A 22,396-nucleotide genomic window follows, 5' to 3' on the forward strand; every position below is an offset into this window, starting at 1 on the left:
GCGGCTGTGGGGGGTGTGTCTGAGAGCGCGGGGGGGGGGAGAGAGAGAGGGAGAGAGAGAGAGAGAGAGAGAGAGGGGGAGAGAGAGAGAGAGAGAAGGAGGAAGTGGGAAGAGGAGGAGGAGGAGGAGGAGGAGAGAGAACTGTTTCAAAATCAATGACACCTGTAGACATTACCATATTTAGGTAAAAAAAAATTTTCAGAATTAACTTACTCAAAAGTCTAGAAAAGGGTATACTATCTTCCCAGCTGCAAATCTCAAGGCTAGGATGTGTCGTGATGCTGAAGACTTTGCTCTGAGGGGGAAAAGGAAACACTTACCATTAGTGTTATCCAGGACAGTGGTATCTTTCACAAATGCGACGTCTCCAGCATTCTCAGCCAGGCATCTAAAATGTTCCGGGGAGAAAAACAAAACACATTGCCAGAAAAGACAAACTATTAGAGTTTTCATAAATCTTTGCAATATCCATTCCAAAATCTGCAACACGAAAGTAAACGTGGAAAAGATAAAGACAAATCTTTCCAGAAACGTATGGTTTAAAACAGAAGATTGAACACATACGGGATTCTAAAATCCCAATAAAATGATATTTATGAGATTTTTTAAAAAGCTATAAATCCATGAGCGAGAAGAGAGCAACGAGAGAGAGAAGATAATAATGACGGATGAGCAGTAATTGACCCAGCAGAGCAAAGAGAGCTGGAATGTAAATCGGAATGGGGGAGGCCCAGAAGAAAGCCGATGTGCACTGCAGAGCCCCAGAAAGCCTCAACAGTTCGAAGAACTGGACTCCACGGAAAGAGGCTGAGAACGGGGGGACTGGATAGAGCCTACGCAGATGCAGTTTAGGTACCTTCCTATCCCATGCAGCTGGGTGATTGTTCCCCTCACCCTGGAAGAGGACTGAAGGTCTGTTCCCAGGGAAATTGAACTTGAACAAGACCGTGGACCAGACAACGAAACAGAGCTGAGGACAGAGACCCAACACCGAAATCAAAGAGCAGAGTGAAAATCTACGTCCTGGAAGGTGAAATCATAGCCCCTTACCCTTCTCAGGCTCCCGAGAAGCAGAACCTATAGGTACTTTCCTTGAGTTGATCAGATACTTCTCTGGATATGTTCCATTTTTTTTTAGCATCATCCACACTCAGTTTCCCATAGGCTGGGAGAGGCAGATGTTGTGCTTATGTAGTCGTCTAGACAAAACCAGGAAGATATTTGCTACTAGGTACTGCTGATGTGTGTGCGTGTGTGTGTGTGTGTGTGTGTGAGGCTACTAGGTACTGCTGGTGGGTGTGTGTGCGTGCGTGTGTGTGTGTGTATGTGTGTGAGAGAGAGACAGACAGACAGACAGACAGAGACAGAGAAAGAGAGAGACAGAGAGATACTTGTCTGGAGTATCTGATCAACTCAAGGAAAATACCTATAGGTTCTGATATGTGGATGCCCCACAGTGAAATGACACAAACCAACTGCCCTACAGCGAGGTCCGTACTCGCCAAGATGAGGCAACTGATGCAGAGCTAACGGTCAATTCTGGTTCATCACTCTTAAGTGTGGGCCAATGGCCAGAGACCACTGGATATTTGGAGAAATATCAGAAAAGATGGAAACCAAAGCAATGATACTCAGAGGATACAGAGACAATAGAGGAGAGAGAATAAAATATTTTAATTTAAGCTGCAATTAACATCATTCAAGGGATGAAAGAAGATATGGCATTCATGAGACAAGAATGGGAAGATCTAAAATAGAAACAGACTAGAAAAAGAGATTTTAGAAAGTAAAAAAAAGATTAATAATCATAAAATTCCTAAAAATGATATAATAATTGAAAAATTAAAATGAACAAATATCCCAGAAACTAAAAGGTATAGAAGAGCAAATAATAAAAAAGAAATAGTTCGAAAATGATATGATAATCCAGGAGGGTCTATAACTTAAGAATTAAAGTTTAAAGAGAAATCAGAGGAAACAGGATAAAAATTATCAAAGAAATAACAAAGTAAAATTTCCCAAAACTGAAGAACTTGAGAATCTAGACAAAAGGGTCCGCCAAGGGCCTGAGCCAATGAATTAAATAAAAGTCTCACATAAAGAAATATCGTTGTTAGTTTCAGAATGCTGGAGATATTTTTAATAGTTTTTTATACTATTTTTATTGTTATTTTTTAAACTCAAAAAGTTTTCAAGAAAATAGTTTTCAAAGCATTTTATATTTGATGAAACCCAAACCTCATTTTTCCTAAAGAGTATTTTTCATTCATTGTTAAATCTCTGTAAATTTAGAGAGAAATAGAAATCATATGTGTCTGATTAATATACTCTTTACAAAATATTCTTTGTGTAGAACTGTTTGTCTAAAACACCTCATAAGTCTTCTGAAGCTTATTCTCTCAGAAATAGGAAGACAAATAAAATAAGTTGTTGAAAACTCAAAAAAAGTTTTCAAGAAGAAAAAAGGTCATGTACAAAGAATCGAGAATCAAAAATAGTATCAGATTTCTCAACAGAAACTCTAGAAATCAGAAGACAATGAATTAATGCTTTAAATTTGCTATATTTTCTGTCTCTCTTATGGTCTGGATAATTTTTTTCGTTCATCTTATGCTTCGCTAATTCTCTTTTTAGCTCTGTCTATTCTGTTAACCTGGCCAGTTGCGTAGCTAATTTCAATTGCTGTATTTTTTTTCCTTTATAGAAATTCTATTCATTCTTTTTAAAAATGTTAACTTGCTTCTCCTGCTGGATTTTGCTTCTGATGACTTTTTTCTTTGTATATTTGGTTAATATTATTACAATTACTTTTTACTGTATACTGCTCATTATTATTGAAAGAATATTTTTGAGCAGCCTTTGAGACCTATCCTGAATATGCTGACTTTCAGACAAGTTCCTAGAGGAACTACTGGTCTGGGACCACTTTAAAATTATACATATATTTATGTTGAGAATTTCTGGACCTTCTAGGAGACACAAGTTTGAGCTACAGATTCATGCAAGAGCTGGCTCATGGTTTCAATTTCTCAGGGACGGTGTGCATTTTCCTCCCTCTTTTCCTCAGCATCTAGGCAATTCGAAGTCTCCTTGGAGAAAGCATGGAACGTCCTTCTGGTCCACTCTTACCTTAATGGTGTATGTAACCTCTGGGTTCAAGTTTGTCAAGTAAGGCAAATATCTTCGGGGCAACGTTGTTCCGCTTAGCTCTCTGGATTCCTATTCTCCCTTAGATTTTAATTTAATTATTTCTTATTCCTTTGTCAGTTATTCAATGTTTTAAGAGTGCGCGCGCGCGCGCGCGCGCGCGCGTGTGTGTGTGTGTACCTAATCCAGCATGTGTGCTTATTTGTTAGTTTCAGAATGCTGGAGATTTTTTTAATAGTTTTTTATACTATTTTTATTGTTATTTTTTAAACTCAAAAAGTTTTCAAGAAAATAGTTTTCAAAGCATTTTATATTTGATGAAACCCAAACTATAAATCACTTCAAGGGTAAAATAAAGATGTTCTCAGACACATAAATACTCAAAAAATAGCAACTCCTATTCACCCTTTCTCCAAAAGACATGTTCTGTTCCAACAAAACCAAGACACCTAATGATATGGGATACAGAAAATGGGCACTTTAACATGAAGTAAGACAAAAGGAAGTTCTAGAACAATGGTCAAGGGGAATCCCAGAACCACAGATGTGCAGGGGGGCCTGGAAGGCGCCGATCCAGACTGGGCAGGAGGACTGAGGTCTCCGGGAGGGACAGTCCCTAGGAAATGGTAAGCTGAGACAGCACCCACTCTGTTTATGCGCGTCTCATTAGGAACTGCACTACTGGTAGAGGGTTTTGAGATGACTTAGTGATTTTTTTTTTTAAAGCACGGAAAATAAAATCTATCAATCAGACATCTGTTAACTTTGTACAGAACATACAAAAACTTTGTACAACAAGGGAAATTTAATCTTATGCCATTATCACATGTTTCATATGAGAATAATATTTATATATTCATTATCTTGTAAGCACTGAATATGACATAATCTTGCTGGGAGCCAAAAGGAAGTGAAGTCTGTGGTTATAACCAGAAGCACAGGAGCAGAAGGAGAGGTTAGATCATCTTTCTCCATAACAGAAAGCAGAAAACAGCTGACAGTTAAAAATTAAGAACCAGAAATATACACCTAATCCAGCATGTGTGCTTATTTTCAGTGAGAAAGTTGAGAAAAATAGCCTAATGCTGCCATTTCTCAGACATGGAAATCTTGTCAAAATTCCTAGGGAAAATGTTTTCTAACCTACACTTAGTTACTCAGCCAAACTATAAATCACTTCCAGGGTAAAATAAAGATGTTCTCAGACACATAAATACTCAAAAAATAGCAACTCCTATTCACCCTTTCTCCAAAAGACATGTTCTGTTCCAACAAAACCAAGACACCTAATGATATGGGATACAGAAAATGGGCACTTTAACATGAAGTAAGACAAAAGGAAGTTCTAGAACAATGGTCAAGGGGAATCCCAGAACCACAGATGTGCAGGGGGGGCTGGAAGGCGCATCCAGACTGGGCAGGAGGACTGAGGTCTCCGGGAGGGACAGTCCCAAGGAAATGGCAAGCTGAGACAGCACCCACTCTGTTTATGCGCGTCTCATTAGGAACTGCACTACTGGTAGAGGGTTTTGAGATGACTTAGTGATTTTTTTTTTTAAAGCACGGAAAATAAAATCTATCAATCAGACATCTGTTAACTTTGTACAGAACATACAAAAACTTTGTACAACAAGGGAAATTTAATCTTATGCCATTATCACATGTTTCATATGAGAATAATATTTATATATTCATTATCTTGTAAGCACTGAATATGACATAATCTTGCTGGGAGCCAAAAGGAAGTGAAGTCTGTGGTTATAACCAGAAGCACAGGAGCAGAAGGAGAGGTTAGATCATCTTTCTCCATAACAGAAAGCAGAAAACAGCTGACAGTTAAAAATTAAGAACCAGAAATATACGGATGTTAGTTATAAATATAGAGGTAAATAGGACTTCTGGTTTCAGCTTTCGATTTGAACAAAAGGCAAAGCACTTTATTCTGGTATAAATGCGAAAGTGTAGGTGTGTCAGTGAAATGATCCCTTCCCACAGGTTTGCAAGAGGAACTACATAATTTCTTTGGGTTTTTCTCAGATGCGTGTTGATTTGATATTTCTGAATGGGATCTCATCGCAGCTTTTCCATTTGCACATTTCCCTTACAGATATTTTTGTACGTTCACAAATTATTTTCTTATGAGTCTCTGAGGGCAGAGTAAAAGCTATTTTGTATCATCCCGCCGCTGGGAAGAAAGCTACTGAATTTGTTATTAAAAAGTTCAAAGACCAGAGTTTGATCCCGGACATTCTCAGACATATGACGCCACCTGGTGGTGAAATCTATTCTTGGAGACTGGAGAGAAAGGGATGGAGGAAAACTGTGCCCTTCAAACCCCTAACCTGGTAAGTACCACTGAAAAACAACGTCCGATGGATGAGATTGCAAAACGTGGGTTGCGGATAGTTACTGCAGATCACTCGGTGGTCATAATTCTGAAAACCTATTTTTTGTTTATTTTTCACTTCATCAGCAGAGAATAACATGGCAGTGCTGATTTTTCTTTGCCATTTCATTTCTAAGGCCAAAATCAAGGAGAAGAGTGAAGTGTGAAACATGATGGCCCTAGATTAGAAAATTCTTCCCCATCAAACCGAATCGTAGCAAGGACTTAAGATGCCACGTACTCTATAAATTTGATTTGGAGGATGAGGACATTGAGGCTCACTGAGGTTGACTTTGGTTCCAGGTTCCACAGAGAGGAGCCCAACAGAGCCGAAGTCAGACAGCCCCTGTGTCAGCCTCCGCTCTCGGGTGGTGAGTATGTTGGGAGAAGCCCTCCCTGGTGCTGCCCGTGAGCAGACCCCCAAGGTGACCCCCGGCTCTGCTGTAACAGGCCATGTCTGGCCACCTTAGAAATGCAGTGCCCAGATGTTGGAGGATGAGGCACAAGGCCCTAGCCTGGTGGAGCTCAACCGTAACACTCACCTGAAAGCCCCATTGTAGCCAAAGTATCTCTCGTTGCTGTTGGACGCACATTTGTCCTGGCCCAAATCATTGCCAATACACAGAGCACAGAGACTGGAGCTTGGGTCTGACCCGGGGGCACAGCTTTGACTAAAGAATTCACCTGCAGAGAAGAGACATGGGAAGTCAGCACTCCCTACCTGAGTTAACACAAGTGACCTTTACCTAGCAGGGGACGCAGCTTGGTTCAGGTTCATGATATTGCCACCGGCAACGTAATCTGCTGGTCACCTATCCAGGACCTGACTTCCCTTCTTTCTCAGTAATAGAAACTCTGCTTTTTACATGGGTGCCTGGTACCCTAGAATAAAGACTAACCCTATCTGATGCCCTGTGGCTGGTACAGCCATGCAGCAAGGTACCGGCCAGTGACATAGGAGTGGGAGTGCTGTGTGCCAGCATCTTAGAAACAGCCTTAAAAGGTAGCTGGCACATGCCTTTAGCCCTCCTTTTCCACACCCCCCCCTTCCTCTATTCTACACATGGAATGCAGAAACAGGGACTGGACCTCCTGTTGTAACATGGGCCATGAAAGAGACTTTGAGCAAGAAAGCCACCTATGTGAGAGGAGCCAGATGCTGGAAGCCCAGGTCCCTGACACCATGCCACCATCACACTAGTTCTGGACAATGCGCTTCTGGAATTCACTCGCATGAGACAGAAATAAACGTCTATGTTGCCTGAGCCTCTGCTACTTGGAGTTTTCTGTCTGTGTAGCGGAATCTAATCTGAACCAACCCATCGGGTAATTTAAACCATGCGAAGGGATGGACACGAATGGATGTGGGTTAAGAAGAGCAGAAATCGAAGTGGCAAGAAAGCTCTGCCTGGATGAGCAGGCAGCACCGTTATCCAGCAGGAAGAGCCACACGCCACGTGCCAGTCTCGGGCAGGGGCTGGGGAGCACCTAGCTCGCAGGCAGCTGAGGGGCTTGGAGGGAGACACGATGACAGGCACTGCCCCATGAGACGCCCAAGGAGAGGCCTGCACGAGAGGTGACCCACGGCGAGAACATGCCACACGCACCTTCGCGTCACCAGGCCCACGGCAGGTGGGGCGTGGCTTGTGCATGGGGTGTGAGCATGGGACGTGGCGGGGCGAGAAGGCCCCGGAAGCAGGCTGAGCTAGACCCTGGAGGTCTTACTCCACTTCCTGTGCAGTGTGGAGTGAGAAGTCGGTTCTGTTTAGTAACAGAAGTCACCTTTCGTGAGGCAGGGAGGTGCCTTTTCCGAAATTAGGAAGCCAGCGCCTGTGAGGAATTTAGATCTGGAGCCCCAAGAGGTAAAAAATAAATAAATAAATAGATAGATAGATAGATAGATAGATAGATAGATAGATAGATAGATAGATAACATTCGGATTTCTCAAACCCTTCATCTCTTCTTAGGGTGCAGAGAAACCGACTGATGTTCCAGTGTTTTCCTTCAGTGGAGTGGGTGGGCATGGGGCGGGGGGGGGCGTGTGGAGAACCTCTCAGAGCATCCCTGGCTGCAGGAGGCTACAGGGAAAACTTGCTGACACCAAGAGAGGCTGCAGGCCAGCAAATCCCCTGTCCCCTCCCTTCCCTGAGGTTCCATAGCTCCGTGTTCCTTACACCGCCTCTCCCCACCCTCCCATCCTCCGCCAGGATGGCCCACCCACCTCCCTCAGGACTCCTTACCAAATTTGCAGGAGCCTGTCTGTTTGAAGAGCAGGCCCATGGGGATGTTCCAGCCTGCGGTCCGGCCCACAGCAGTGTGGCAGGATTTCTTGTTTTTCAGAGAATTCCAGGTGAGATCAGCATTTGATTTCCTGACAACCGCCACAGCATAATAGCCTTAGATGACAGAGAGCAAATCTTAACCTCTAGGAGCCTGGCATATGGACTCCAGTGCAGCCATGTGCGACCAAAGCAGGTCGAGAAGCGTCACCAGCAATGACTCGTATGGACTCCAGTGCAGCCATCTGCGACCCAGGCCAAAGCAGGTCGAGAAGCGTCACCAGCAATGACTCCCTCAGCAAACTGGCATCGTTAGGTAGACCAAAAAGGTTCGGACTGCTGTCCTATGTTAAGATGATATTCATCTGAGCTATGAAATGAGATGGTAAGGAAAGATGATCCTTTAAGGAATTGCTGGGGACAGTCCTTGACCAGCCACACACTGTCCCTGAGTTATAAACCAACAATTCACCTTTAGGTGTAAAGCAACAAACACTGGACAACAAGCATGACCCCAACAGTGCATAAATCACCAACTGCAAAATGCATTAGGGCCAGAGCAATGGCAGTCACCAGGCTAAGTGCTGTCTGGATGCAGAGGGGTGTCTCCAAACACCGCCCTGCGCTGAGTCCAAACCAGCCCTGTGCAAGGGTCACCGTGGTGGCAATCCGCTTCTGGAGAGGGTGCACCTGATGGGCCCTCGGGAGACCCCTGGGCCACTGTTTCCTCATCCAGATGAGCTGGGGATGTAACACCCCTCCTTCCACATGGCCAGGACGCAATGAGAAACTCTGAGAGTTCTCTGCCAAGTGTGAACGTCACTATGAACATTAATTATGATTATTCACCTATGAATTATTTGCATCTTCAAAAGAACACATGGCTTCTATGGTCATGCTTCTATCTGTGAGTTTTCAAAATTTCTCACCACCTCTTCCTCCAGCAACAAGAATTTACTCTTGACCCTGAAAGTGATCAATTTCAACTCACCTTCCACTGGTCTATTCACACAATCTGAGTTCCTGCTTTTTTCGGATTCTGAAAGAATAAAAACAAGCAAAATGTCATTAAAGACTCAAGGTTTATTGAGAAGTGACAAACTTTTAAATCTCAACAATGCAGCATCAAATTTAGAGGCTGTCCCAGTGGCTCCAGGCAGTAGAAATACATGTATTTGTTCACCCAAAGACATGGACACAGATGTTCATAGCAATACTGTTTACAACAGCTGCCAACTGGGAATGACCCAGATGCTCATCCACAGTAGAAGGAATGAATAATAGCGGTAGAGCCACACGCCAGACTGCTATGCAATGGTGCTGAATATTGTACAAAGACACGCTTATGTGGGTGAATAGCACAGACATAACACCGAGCACGAAACATTGAAAAGTACACATCGTGCAACTCCTTTTACATGAAGTTCAAAAACAGGCAGAACTGATCTGTGTCCTTGGAATTCGGGAGTCGTTACCCTTGCTGGAGTAAGGCGGCTGGTAACAGGAGGGTATGAGGGAACTTGGGAAACTTGCTGTGTCGTGATCTGGGCCCTAGTGCCTGGGGACGCACCCGTTTGTGAAATGTCACTGAGTTGTACACTGATGTGTACTTTTCTGTATGTATAGTACACTAAAATCTTTAAAAATTAAGAGGACGAAACCAACGTGTGCTTTGTCAGTTCTCAACAGAAGAGGCATTGTGGGTACCACGGCCCCTTCTGTGTAAGCTTTCCCCTGATTCTCCTGCTTGAATGTATCCATCCATTTTAATGTTTCCACCTGGACATACAGAGTGGGGTTACTCCTCCCCACACCCACTCCATGGCCTGAAGGGAATAAACCAGAGAGGACGCTCCCCCTACTTACTTTGGCTCTCTGCCAGGACAGGCACCAAACCACATTTGCCAGCAATGTAGATAAATCCTCCATCCAAACTCATAGCATCAGCTTCTCCTTTCTGCCAAGACAGAGCAAACCACCGGCACCACAGTGAGACTGTTTCCCGTCCCTGTTTTTATAGCTCTGCCAGAATGTTGCATGTCAGGTGTCTCAGCGAAGCAGCACAAAGAGGCAGTGGGTGTTTCAACTGAGCGCCCAAAGGAAACACCGTGTGCACTATTAACTTTCTGCCAGCCCCACATGCCTTTCATGCTGTCACTTCCGTGGGAAAGACCAGGCACAGGCTGCACTGACTCTTTGTCCTCTAAACAAAACCCTTTCTGTGTTCAGAGCCCTCTTGGGATGCCCTCCTGGACCAGCCTTACTCACTGAGACAGATGGGGCCAGCTGGCCTTGTCTCCTCTCAGTTCAGAGTGCTATCCAGAAGTTGGTCAGCAATTGAGCAGAAAGAATGAAATGGGCTCAAATCAGAACGAATAAGCCCAAACTCCAAACTAGGACATGGATTCATCAAGCTCCCCGAACTCTCTCTTTGGCCCAGTAATAAATTTTTTACCGTGATATTAAAAATAACTGGAGATGTGGATGAAGATTTCTATTCAAGGATATCATCACAGCGTTATTAATAGTAACAAAATAAAGGGACAAAGAGGAATAGGGTCATAACTAAACTGAGCCACAGCCACATAAACGATATCCTGAAATTATTTTTTCGAAAGTATTTTCAAAGAATATGCATTCAAGTGGCCATGATATACTATTCAGTGAAAACGACTCAAAAACTACCTAACTGGCATGATCCAGTACGTTGCCAGCCCATGTATCCACGTACCCAGAAATCCTGGGCTGGGAGATTATCAGCACTTTAACTGTGGTGTCTCGCTGTGTGAGGTTTTCATTATTTATTTATTTAACATCCTACCTTTCTATATTTTCCAAGTCATTCTCATAGTTGGAGGAGTGGTGAACCCACAATAAACAGGGGTTTTTTTTTTCTTTTAGATAGCTAAGAAAATTAGGCTTATTTACAAGAAAAGGGGGGACTACGGAGTGAAGAAAAAAGGACTTGTCCCAACGGGGTGGAAATCTTTAAACGGTTATTAAGAAATGGGATAAAGAAATTGGACATTGGTGGGATCAAAATAAAGACCCTAATGTGGCACCGTCAGAGAGTAACTGGCCAGGTAGGAGACCCTGCTGGTCTTTCAACATTAAAGGGCCCTAAACGAATCTGCTTGGTTTACTTTACTCTGGAGGGATTTAAAAAGCCAGAAGGCAAATATGGTAATAAGAAACTTGACCTCAAATCAGCTCAGGCAATAGTCTCACAAACCAAGCATCATTAGGATTGATGAAAGGGGCAGAGGACCCAAGACCATAGGCACATGTGTGGGCAAAATGGCTAAGGGGTACAGAAGATATTTTTCCTAGAACTCTTTGACGTGGGACCCCAATGTTTTGTAATTCCAAAACTTGTCGGGGATGTCTTAATGGGGGCTCCAGTTAATTTGGGAGGATATACGGATGCAAGAGTTGACGAGATTGAGGTAGAAGTTCGAATGAACGTTGGAATATTTGAACAGATTTTATGTGGAGTGGTGTGTCTCCATTACCTAGATGTATTATTGAAATAAAAATTATGTCTGAAAGGGAAATACTTCTACTACCTAGTATCATAAAACAGAAGGCATGTTAAATTTATCCTTCAGCCGGTATTAGTTAGGCATGCTCGTTAGAAATCTATAGAATCGGCTGAGCTTGTACCGGTTAATTTGCAACAGTATAAAATACCTACCGGACAAAAGGAGAGTGCCCCTTTAATGAATGACATGCTAGAAGCTGGAGTGCGGGACTAACAAATTCTGTGACAAATTCCCTTTTAGCCCCACGTGGACTAGACTGGAGTTTATGACAAAAGCCCGAGTGCCACCCAGAGATGACCGCTAGTATTTTCGACCAGATAATTTCCCAGTGCACTGGTGAGACACGTGATACTTAAGAAAGAATTACTAGCCTGCTATTGGACATTATATGAAACTGCCCTTATGACTGATGGACAGATGTAAAATAATTTTGAAACCTGAATTACTCATCACGTCTTGGGTGATGTGGAGAAATATTGTAGGGAACGCAGTGTTCAGAAGAGATCCGTAACAAAATGGAAATGGTTGATATGGTAACGTGCTCCTGGAGGAAAGCAAGGAGGCGCTCATCATATTCACCCTACAGCTGACTTTGGAATCACCTGAGGAGCTGCTAGAACCTACTGTCTGTCACCTGAGCACTACCCTGGGAACAGCTATTAACGGACAAACACCTGCATGGCTTATGGCTGGCAGTTCCAAAGTAAACGGACAGAATCCCATTTGGAAGACCGCTGTATTCCCACGGAGTGAAGGGGAAACTCCGATCGAAGCAGGGAAAACCAGTCAGCGAGCTGAACTGCGTGCTGTTCTCTCCGATGCTTGGGTTTTACCAGCTCACGGGTGGTGGCAAATGGCTTGGTCATATGGTCAGGCAGATGGGCGATGGAGAACTGGACTATCAAAGGGATGCCCACATGGGGCACGGCAACGTGGCAATAACTGCAGGAATTTAAGGGTGAATTAAAGTAGTAAACTAGTGGCTTTTCTGAGTCCTGTGAGTCCCCGTAGAGCATTATTGAAACTAAGAATCATCCCACAGATGGCAGGATTTATAAGTGAATCCAGCTGGGTCTGGAGATTTATTTTTTGACAGTTTTTCACTAAGAATTCAACTTTTAATAGATGTCTATCTATTCGTCCTTGGATGACCTTCGATAAACAGCTTCAGCTTTTTTAACTGAAAGCTGTTCCTATTTGCACACTGTGCCCTCGCTGGCCCCAAGCAGACCCTACCGGCCGCCCCTGCCTAACCCCCACGCGCTGTGTCTTAGCACCCCGTCACTTCCAAGCAGATGCCCCCGCGCTGTGTCTTAGCACCCCGTCACTTCTAAGCAGATGCCCAGCACCTGGGCTTTTCTCAGAGGCCCGCTGTCCCGCCCCCACGCGACGCAGGCTCCCAGAGCGGGCGGCGCCCTACCAGGACTAGGGTGATGCAGTCCTCCGTGGTGTTGGCTGTGGCACAAGTCACTTTCCCGTTGCTCTGCGCACTCCACTGCTGGCACTTGCTCTCCTCCTTGGGGCCCACGGCGCACCATAGGACCCGCGTACGCAGGCTTTCCACCTCCTCCACCGCTGCCCAGAGGGACACGGCCGTCACCGGGGGCCCTGGGCCTCGCGAAGGACGCCCCGGCGCCACCGATCTCCTCCCGGCCCAGGCTCCACGCCGAGCGCCCCTCCCGCTTGCCCCTCCTGCGGCAGCTCCCTCCGGGTTGTAAGAGTCTTGCTGCCCCCTCACCCCCTCCGCTCAGCTCCCAGCCCCTTCCCCGCTGTTTCTCATTCTCCATTCTCCTGGCTTCTGATCTGCCCTCCAATCTTAAGTATGATGACTTGCCTAACACCTCGGTTCCACGGGGTAAAAGCTCCAGGACACAGAAACAGTGGCGGCCCCAAGAGGTGGCCTACCCCGCGGGGCTGCAGACCAGTACTGGTCAGTGGCCCGTTAGGAACCCGGGGCACAGCAGGAGCTGAGCGGCCCATGAGTGAGCAAAGCTTCATCTCTGTGTTTGCGGCTGCTCCCAAATGCCAGCATCACCGCCTCAGCTCCGCCTCAGATCATCAGGCATTAGATGCTCATAGGAACACCGGTCCCTGGTGCCAAATAGGTTAGCAGCTGCCGGCATAGGGGACCTTGTTCCCCTCCCTGACCTCCCATAAGGCTCGCAGTCACCACTAGTAACTATAATGCAACCCCTGGATTCACCCGCACTCCACTCCAAGCCCCCCAGTAGGGGAAGGGCCAAGGCAGAGCAGGCGCTCTGTGGAATGAATCCCCAGGCAAGACAGGGGCCCAGGCACAGGGTGGTGTGTCCCCAGGCCGTGGGAATCACCCCAGGAGGGGCTCTGGCTCTCTTGGTTCATGTTCATATTTCTCATTTCATAAGAGGCAAACTGATTTTTCGGTCGGGGCTGGGGAACCTGCTGTCCATGGGGACGCACGGCAGCACGAATCAGGTGGCAGCATGTTTGTTTAGAGACGGCCCACACGTTGAAATGCCCTGACTCGGTCAACAGAAGACACTCGCACCTGCATCAAACCTTGCACGGTGAAGACCTTCAGTGGCAGGGAGATGGGGAGGGCACCCTTAGCCAGCAGGGCCCGCTGCTCTCACACGAGGGGGTGTGCGGTACTCTCCCCGATGGACTCAGCCATGGCCCACCACCCACACCAGCCTGTCCTCACTCACTTTCTGTCAGGCCCCTGACGGCTTTGAGGTAGTTGGAACCGAGGTACAGCCCAGCATCCATCGTCGGGGGGATCCTCAAAAACCCTTTAGAGCCATCTTTGAAAAGCAGGTCCTTCTCCTCAGAAGGGGAGTCAAAGAGCTGGAACATCGGATCCTTGCCATTTCCAAAATTCTCCTAATCAAGGAAAAATAGAATGTATGATGTCAGGAATAAATAAGAAAGGAACAAAACACGATGTCGAAAAACAGTACCTGGAACTTAGGGATGATTCTGCGGGTAGGGAGACTTCCCCCTGCAAGGGACTCGTGCCATCCCTGTGACATAGCTCGGTTATGGCTTATTCTTCAGAGCAGTGGTCCCCAACCTGTTTGGCACCAGGGACCGGTGCTCCTGTGAGAGTCTAATGCCTGATGATCTGAGGTGGAGCTGAGGCGGTGATGCTGGCGCTGGGGAGCAGCTACAAATACAGATGAAGCTCCCGCTCACTCTCCTGCCGCTCACCTCCTGCTATGCGGCCCGATTCCTAACAGGCCACGGCCCTGTACTGTTCTGCGGCCCAGAGACTGGGGACTCCTGCTTTAGAGCATTGCTGGTGTCCAAACACCTTAGAGTCCGGAGAGTGTCGCATCGTATTCCCCCCATTTCCGTTCCCGCCCATGAGATGCTGTCAGTCGGTAATGTCAGAAGGGCTTTCTAGTTTCTGCTGGCCAGAGTCCAGCCTAGGCAAGCAGGCTACTGAATTCATAAGCTCCTGTGCAGTGAGGCTTCCGAAGGACTGTATCGGGAGGAAGGAACCACCCAGCACCAAACCCAAGCAGGTAGGACTGTGGCTATGGATACCTGTGCCTGGTTGAGAAACTCCCAGATCTCATTCTCGTTGCCATTCACACGTCGGGCCACAATGGTGTGGAAAGGGACTTGAGCCAGGTAGCAGTCCTTGAATTCATCCACCGGCTTCCGGGTATTGTCGAGGCAGAGCAGCTCATACTGGTCTCTTTCAGCCCTGTCTTGCAGGGTCTCTAGGGAAAAAAAAGAAGAGGGTTGTGGGGCCCAGCGGAGCCTCCCCCAGGCAGTGACCCTGAACTGTAATTCCCCTCCCTCCATGGAATTTGAGCTGGAGGAGACATCTTACACAGTGGACAAAACCGGGGGGCGAGAAACGCAGTAGATTGTTCCAGAACACTGAGAAAGGTAAAGACAGTGCCCAAAAAACCTTGGCGGCTAGGCTGGCATTGCTCTGACTGGATCGTACCGGTCCTGATGCTGGCGAGCCAAGAAGGCTGAACCAGACCCCTCCTGGTTTAATGGCAACCCAGCCTAGTAAAGGGTCACATGATGAAAACAAGCCCAGGGCCAGCCAGCGGGGGCTGCCTTACCCACATCTCTAGAAGGAATAAAATGACAAAAAAATTTAAGGAAGGAAATACAGTTGAGTCACCTTCCAACACTAGGTGTATCAAAAAAAGAGGAAAGACCGTTTATATGAGTGAGTTTAGCCCAATTTGGAACTGTTCATCTATATCATATGTCAATGGCTTCGAAATATATCAGATGACAGAAACCTGATCAAGTCATTTTATGAGATTCGTACAAACTCGATCTCAAACTCGGAGAAAGAAGTACAGGAGGAAAGAATCATGGCCCAATTTTACTTATAAATGTAAAAATCTCAAATAATGTATTAGCTAACTCAGTCTAACAAAGTATTTAAAAAACAGATCAATCATAATTATGGTTTATCAGTTTATCCCATTAAGAAGAGTGGTCAAACATCAAAAAAAGCTAGTTATTCATGATGTAATGGATTAAGGAGGAAAACCATGAGATCATCTCAGTGTTAATAGAACCTGAAAAAAGCATTTATATGTTCAATATCTATTTGTGATTTTTTTTTTTTAGTTTCAGGAACCTAGTAATATAGAGAACTTGGTAAAGTTATTGAACTTGATAAATGCCATTTATCAAAATGTCTGCAGCAAACTCATACTAAAAGAAGAAAATTTAAACATTCGCTTCAAAATCAGGAACAAGGCAAGCCTGCTGGCCATCACACTGTCGCCACAATACCAGCAAGTCTGGATTACGCAATTTGCAAAAGTAATAGGAGAAACAAACGCCGAAAGGAAAAAGACAAACTCTATTTAAAGATTCTATAATAAAATTTTTAAAAAGATGCTAAACTCATACTAAAAGAAGAAAATTTAAACATTCGCTTCAAAATCAGGAACAAGGCAAGCCTGCTGGCCATCACACTGTCGCCACAATACCAGCAAGTCTGGATTACGCAATTTGCAAAAGTAATAGGAGAAACAAACGCCGAAAGGAAAAAGACAAACTCTATTTAAAGATTCTATAATAAAATTTTTAAAAAGATGCTATAAAAAAGAAACTACTACAGAATATAATATACTATAATAGCAACTGAAACCATTAAATAGATGGTAATCAGCCTCACCAAAAAAAAAAAAAAAAAAAAGCATGAGACCAACAAAGAGAAATTTTTCAAGCTCTACTCAAAGATCTAAAAAGAAAACAAAGATATAAAAAGTGACGGTAAAGATGTGGAGAAAATGGAACCCTCATGCACTCTTGGTGGGACTGCAAATTGGTACAGTCATCATGGAAAACAGTTTGGAGGCTCCTCAAAAAGCTAAGGATAGCACTACCTTATGACTCAGCAATCGCACTTCTGAGTATTTATCTAAAGAAAACCAAAACACTCATTCGAAAAGATATATGCACCCCTATGCTCACTGCAACGCTATTTACAATAGCCCAGATATGAAAGCAGCCTAAGTGCTCATCAGTAGACGAATGGATAAAGAAGATGTGGTACATAAATACAATGGACTATTACCCAGCCATAAAAAAAAAAAAAACGAAACAAATGAAATCTGATCATTCGTAATGCCATGGATAGAGGATGACCTAGAGGGTATTATGCTAAGTGAAATAAGTCAGGCAGAGACAAATACCATATGATTTTACTTATATGTGAAATCTAAGGAACAAAATAAACAAAATGAAAACAGACTCATAGATACAGAGAACAAACTGGTGATTGCTAGATGAGAAGGGGGTCGGGGGGGGCGGGGTAAAAAAGGTGAAGGGATTAAGAAGTACAGATTGGTCGTTAAGGAGAGAGTCATGAGGATGTGAAGTACGGCATAGGGAATATAGTCAATAATATTGTAATAACCGTGTTCGACGCCAGGAGGGGACTGAGAGTAATTGGGGGGGATCACTTCATAACTTATGTAAATGTCTAACGGCTCTGCTATACACCTGAAACTAATATAAAATTAAATAAAATCGAAAGGTATAAAAAGAGGTATCATCAAACTAAGGAGATTTATCATAATCAGGGCTTGGGCAATTTATCATTATAAATATTGAATTTTTCATCAGCCTATTTAAATTCAAAACAATCATAATTAAAATTAAAGTATGAAGTTCTCAGAAATTCAACAAAATAATTCTAACATTTTAGTTTTAAAAAATTAAAAATGAACACCAAAGTGTAGGGTGATAACCGCCTCCCCATTTATCTCTCCCAGATATTAAGACCCAGTACAAGCCAGGGTAATAAAAACAGAAAATACAAATGCGCCAAAAAAACAAAATAGCTCAGAAAATGATCCATGGATATACAACTTGATGTACAGTGGCTTCCCATGTCAGTAGAGAAAAAGTGGTCTAATTTAGAGTTGTTTTTGTAAGAAAAATGGTCTTGCTATAAAGGGAAAATATCTAATTTCCCAATGCATATCTAATTTCCTAGGTAGAGTACGTATGGATACATATATGTTGGGGGGCTGTCTTGAAATCTTATTGTAGGAAATCTTTACGATATGGAGTAAAGAAGGCATCTTAAAATACCCCAAAAGTACAAACCAATAGTACAAAACAGATGGTTTTGACCCTATCAATATCGAGGACTTCTGTTCAACACGGGATGCTATCGATAGATTTTTTCAACTGAGAAAAAAATCTCCATAAAGTCTAGAACCAACAATGGCTTGATATCCAGGTAGAAGGAACGCCTATCTTTGAATCAAAACCGTGAAGAAACAGGCATGAACCATAATAGAAATGCAGTCGAAGATTATGAAATCAAAAAGGGAAGCCCAAATTCCTAGCAGATATATTGAGATGATCAAACTCACTAACTGTCAGAGAAATGCAAATTAAACCACCAATGAGATATCTATTGCTTTCCAGTTATCATTTAGACAGATATATATATATGTGTGTGTGTGTGTGTATATATATATATACACACACAAATGTGCGTGTGTGTGTGTGTGTGTGTATAAAGTCAAAAATACCCCAAACTGACGTCGTGGGGAAATGGGAACAGTCGCAGAGTGCCAGCAGGAGCGTAATTCCGGAGCGTGACCCGATAACCCTAGGTGGACTGTGGTGGCCCCGTCTCTGGAGGTCCTGGGTGAGTGTGGTGGGTCTGTCCCCAGGGGTCCCAGGTGGAATGCGTTCAGCCTGTACATCCCCGGCTACTGTGCTTCAGTGCGTGGTCCCTCAGGGGCATTCTCTAGCAGGACAGTGAGAGGACGCACATAAGGGCAGGGGTCATGGAGCTGTCTGTGGCCAAGGCCAGGACGAGATGACCAGGTTCATCACGAGGGTGATAGGTAAGTGAAATCCGGTGGATGCCTCCTATGGAGCATTCCTCTGCAGTTAGGACTGTCACCTAACGAAACGTACGACGCGGAGAAACCTCTGCAACAGAACACTGGGTGGAAACCCCTGGCAGCGCCGTGGTTGAACCCAGAACTAAACCAGCACTGGACACTTTGCAAGGGCGAATACGTGTCAGAGGGCACGCGGCAGGGACCTGGCATGCTGTCTGTGACGGGCAGGGGAGAAAAGCAGCGGACGAGGAAGCTTTAAAGGAAACTGGTCATTTAACAAACTAAAAACTTTGTCTTTCTATGTAAAAGAGAGTTTTGAAGCCTTTACACCAGGGGACAAAGACTCAGTACAGTATCCTTTGAAGTTCTTTCTCCCTGGACTGAGTGGGCAAATGTGGCCTGGCTAGCAGAGAAGTGGGGAAGCCTCCCTCTGCAAAAACGCCTGAGCCCAGCCCAAGATGGGGAGAAGAGTTGCAGAGTCGGCCTCAGCATGGGGACAGAGAGGGTACAGGGGCTGGTCGGGCAGGGCTCACTGTCCGCCATCTCGGAGGGGAGGTCCAGGTAGGGCAGACCTGAATCAGCCTGGACACTCCGCCATCTTACCCAGCAGGGAGCCTGGGACTGGTTGTCTCATGACAAGACTCCTTCAGTCCTTCTGTGGTTAGGGAGGGGACAGAATCAGCAGGTGGACCCCAGGACAACACAGGGACAAAACCAGTTTCAGGGTTCTCTGGGGTGACTGAGGGGGCCACTACCGAGGTGACTGCGCCTCAGGCTGGTGCGCCCCAGGGGGCTGCAGGGAACACGCAGTGGGCAAAGTCGTCACCTCTTTGGACTTAGTTTCTCTATTCGCACAGCGGTGAGAGGACTGGACCTCCTCTGTGACCCGTACTAGCAGGCTGAGCTCTATTTGGAGCCAGAGAAAAGGTCTCCGGGCCCGAAGACATATAGTGCTCAGGCCACCGGGGAGAAGAAGACTATCTCGCTCACTTGATGGCACCGGAGTCACCGAAGTACGGTTCGTTGGAGGAGCAGGCACATTTATTTTCCCCTGTCCCCGAACACAGCTGACACAGGTTGGGGTACTGTGTTCCATCCGCGCAGGGAACACAGCTGGCAGAGAAGAATTCGCCCACAGCTGTTGAAGACAGAAAAATGGGCCACAGAGTGTGAGCCAGCCCTGGCCACGGCCGGTCACACCTCCCAGTGTGCACTCTCCCACGGGCATCCCTCCCTCCACCCTGCCAGACGTGTCGCCTCTGTTGTGAGGTCGGGAGCTCAGAGACGCACCTTGGCTGAGAGCAGACTCAGCCCCCAGCTCCCAAGGGCAGCCCGTGCAGCGAACCCCGCCAAGGCATGTCAAGCGTGTCAACCTCACCCCCACCTTGGAGTCACCCCGCATGTGACTGTGTGGTCCCGAGGTGGCTGGCTAGGTATGAACTGGAGTAGAGACCCCTGCTTGAGATCATCCACAATCCCCCAGCCATGTCACCTTTCTGAAGGGGCTCAGATGGCCCTGCCCAGTTCAGGAGCGGACGGAGCGTGCCGATAGGGATGTCCCACCCGACAGAGCTGTTGAAGGCCGAGTGGCAGGACTTCACGCCTTTCACTTGGTTCCGCAGGAAGGAGCTGGCCTTCTTCACCACGGCCACGGCATAAAAGTGGGTTTCTGGCTCAACAAAGGGACAGAGAGAATTGAAAGCTCTTGGCCTGGACCCAAGGGAGAAAAACAGCCCACCTTGACAAAGCCTGTCGTAGGACAGGGGCCCTTGTGCCTGATTGTCCAGAGAGCATACAGTGTCCTCACCCAGTGGATCAGCCTCTGGCCCAAAGAGCCCAGTGACTCCACCCCCTGCAAGAGACCCCAGCTCTGCGACTCATCCACTCTGACTCCGTAGAGGCCAGGGTCAAGGCCTCGGCCACCCCAGCACTGGGTTCTCAGGGAGAACTCACTCTCTTCAGTCCCATAGAACTCTGCTGCTACAGGTCGCAGATTGTAGGGCTCCATGACCGCCTCAAACAGCAATCTGCTATCGAGGGCCACAGCATCTGCCTTGTTTTCCTGAAAGCAAAGAGGCCAGACCAGCTTCAGGGGAAAGCCCGCCCTAACCCAGGAGAGTGGCTATCACACGTCATGAGGCTCCATGGCTGCAAAGATCTGCAGAAGAGTTAGCGTTTGGTCACGTTCACTCACATCCTATGAGAGGTGGCACAGGCCACAGGGCCCTCTTTTGGGACAACGAGCACCAATCCAACTGCTTTACCTCCTGAGCTTGGCACATGGCCTCCCTCTGTTGGTCACACTCTTCACAGTCATTTATATTTAAAGTCGTTTGTCCTGGAGGCTTTCTTCCCTGTTTTCGCTCTATATTTATTTCTTCCAAGTTCTTTTTTATTGGATAGAAAATTTAACTATGAAGGTATCTTAAAGTTATCATAATTAACCATGTTCATCTTCTTTGGTATATTACTGCTCACATGCTTACATATTTCTTGTATTTGCAATCTGGTAAAGATAATATTTTGTGGGCTGCTTTATTCATCGAAAATTGTACATATTTTCTTCTACAGAGTCCTTATTGATTTTACTGACTTCACAGTATTTTATTATAATGTTGTTGTTCCATAATATATTAAATAATTCCCCCAAATGTTTAGCAATTGGGTTATTTCTGACTTTTTGCCGTTAAAACTACGTGTTCACGGATAGCTTTGTCCTCATTGCTTTTTTCCCTTCTGATGACCTGTTGTCACGGGATAGGCATCTGTGAAATCACCCAGACAATAATTATGTTTATTTATTAGCTGCTGTCACCAGAAAATTTGTAATGCCAATTTAGAATGCCACTGACCCCGAGCGTAAGTTTCACTATAGAATCACCAGCAGGATAGGCTTTCATTTTATTAAGTGTTATTACTTTAGAAAACGCAAATGCTAACGAATTGCTTAGATTCGCATTTGTCTGATTATTAAGAGGAACATTTCGTAAATATTTTTATCGATTATGAATTCCCTATGATGAATACTCTGTTTATATCATTTTTCTCATGTGATCCTGCATTTCTTGCCCATTTGAATTAGTTTTTTTGCAGAATGAAAATAAGAATCACTTGTCAGAGCTGGTGCATATTTACTCTGGGGCTTTCGAAAATTTTTGTTTAAATGTTTTGACTGGCTATGAATTAAATCGTTTATATTTTTAAATCTGTCAGTTTACTGAATGATTTAGCTCATTGCTGCTACAAACTAAGAGATTTCTCTTTCTGCTGTGGTTCTGCTAATTAATATCTCCTCTAGTTTTTCAATAATATCCATTTTCTTTTTAACTATTTAATCTACCTCAACTTTATTTTGATGTATGGTATATAGAACTGGTTTCAAATGGGACGCTGGTTAAAAGGTAGATTTTGAGAACTCATTCACAGATATTCACGTTGAATAGGACAGAATAGGGCTGAAGAATCTGCATTTTAAACCAGCAGGAAATGATGTCCACAGGCCATGATTGTAAAATAATACCCTAAAATATCGCTCAAACTAGATTTTTCCCCTCAATACTGTTTCGGTAACCCTAGGTCTTATTGGAAACTTTTACACAGATGACGCGCTCTTTGCCAGAGTCAAGTACACGCACCATGGCACAGAGAACACGTCTGTTGCGTGAATAAGTCAAAATTATTTCAGTAGATTTTTTTGTCTCAAA

General features: G+C 45.1%; 1 protein-coding gene across 1 annotated transcript in view; it reads right to left on the reverse strand.

Moving 5' to 3' along the window:
* Positions 1–22,396, reverse strand: part of LTF (lactotransferrin) — a 33,189-nt gene that overhangs the window by 4,231 nt on the left and 6,562 nt on the right. Inside the window, exons 3-14 of the mRNA XM_015591682.2 lie at positions 20,646–20,754; positions 20,185–20,361; positions 19,683–19,830; positions 19,448–19,485; positions 14,884–15,062; positions 14,043–14,217; positions 12,776–12,930; positions 9,680–9,770; positions 8,805–8,852; positions 7,775–7,930; positions 6,076–6,217; positions 321–388 (exon numbers count right to left, since the gene is read on the reverse strand). Coding sequence (XP_015447168.1) covers positions 321–388; positions 6,076–6,217; positions 7,775–7,930; positions 8,805–8,852; positions 9,680–9,770; positions 12,776–12,930; positions 14,043–14,217; positions 14,884–15,062; positions 19,448–19,485; positions 19,683–19,830; positions 20,185–20,361; positions 20,646–20,754 — 1,486 coding nt within the window. The remainder of the gene's footprint in view (positions 1–320; positions 389–6,075; positions 6,218–7,774; positions 7,931–8,804; positions 8,853–9,679; positions 9,771–12,775; positions 12,931–14,042; positions 14,218–14,883; positions 15,063–19,447; positions 19,486–19,682; positions 19,831–20,184; positions 20,362–20,645; positions 20,755–22,396) is intronic.

This window comes from Pteropus alecto, unplaced genomic scaffold, assembly GCF_000325575.1.
Source record: "Pteropus alecto unplaced genomic scaffold, ASM32557v1 scaffold156, whole genome shotgun sequence".
NCBI classification, from domain to species: domain Eukaryota; kingdom Metazoa; phylum Chordata; class Mammalia; order Chiroptera; family Pteropodidae; genus Pteropus; species Pteropus alecto.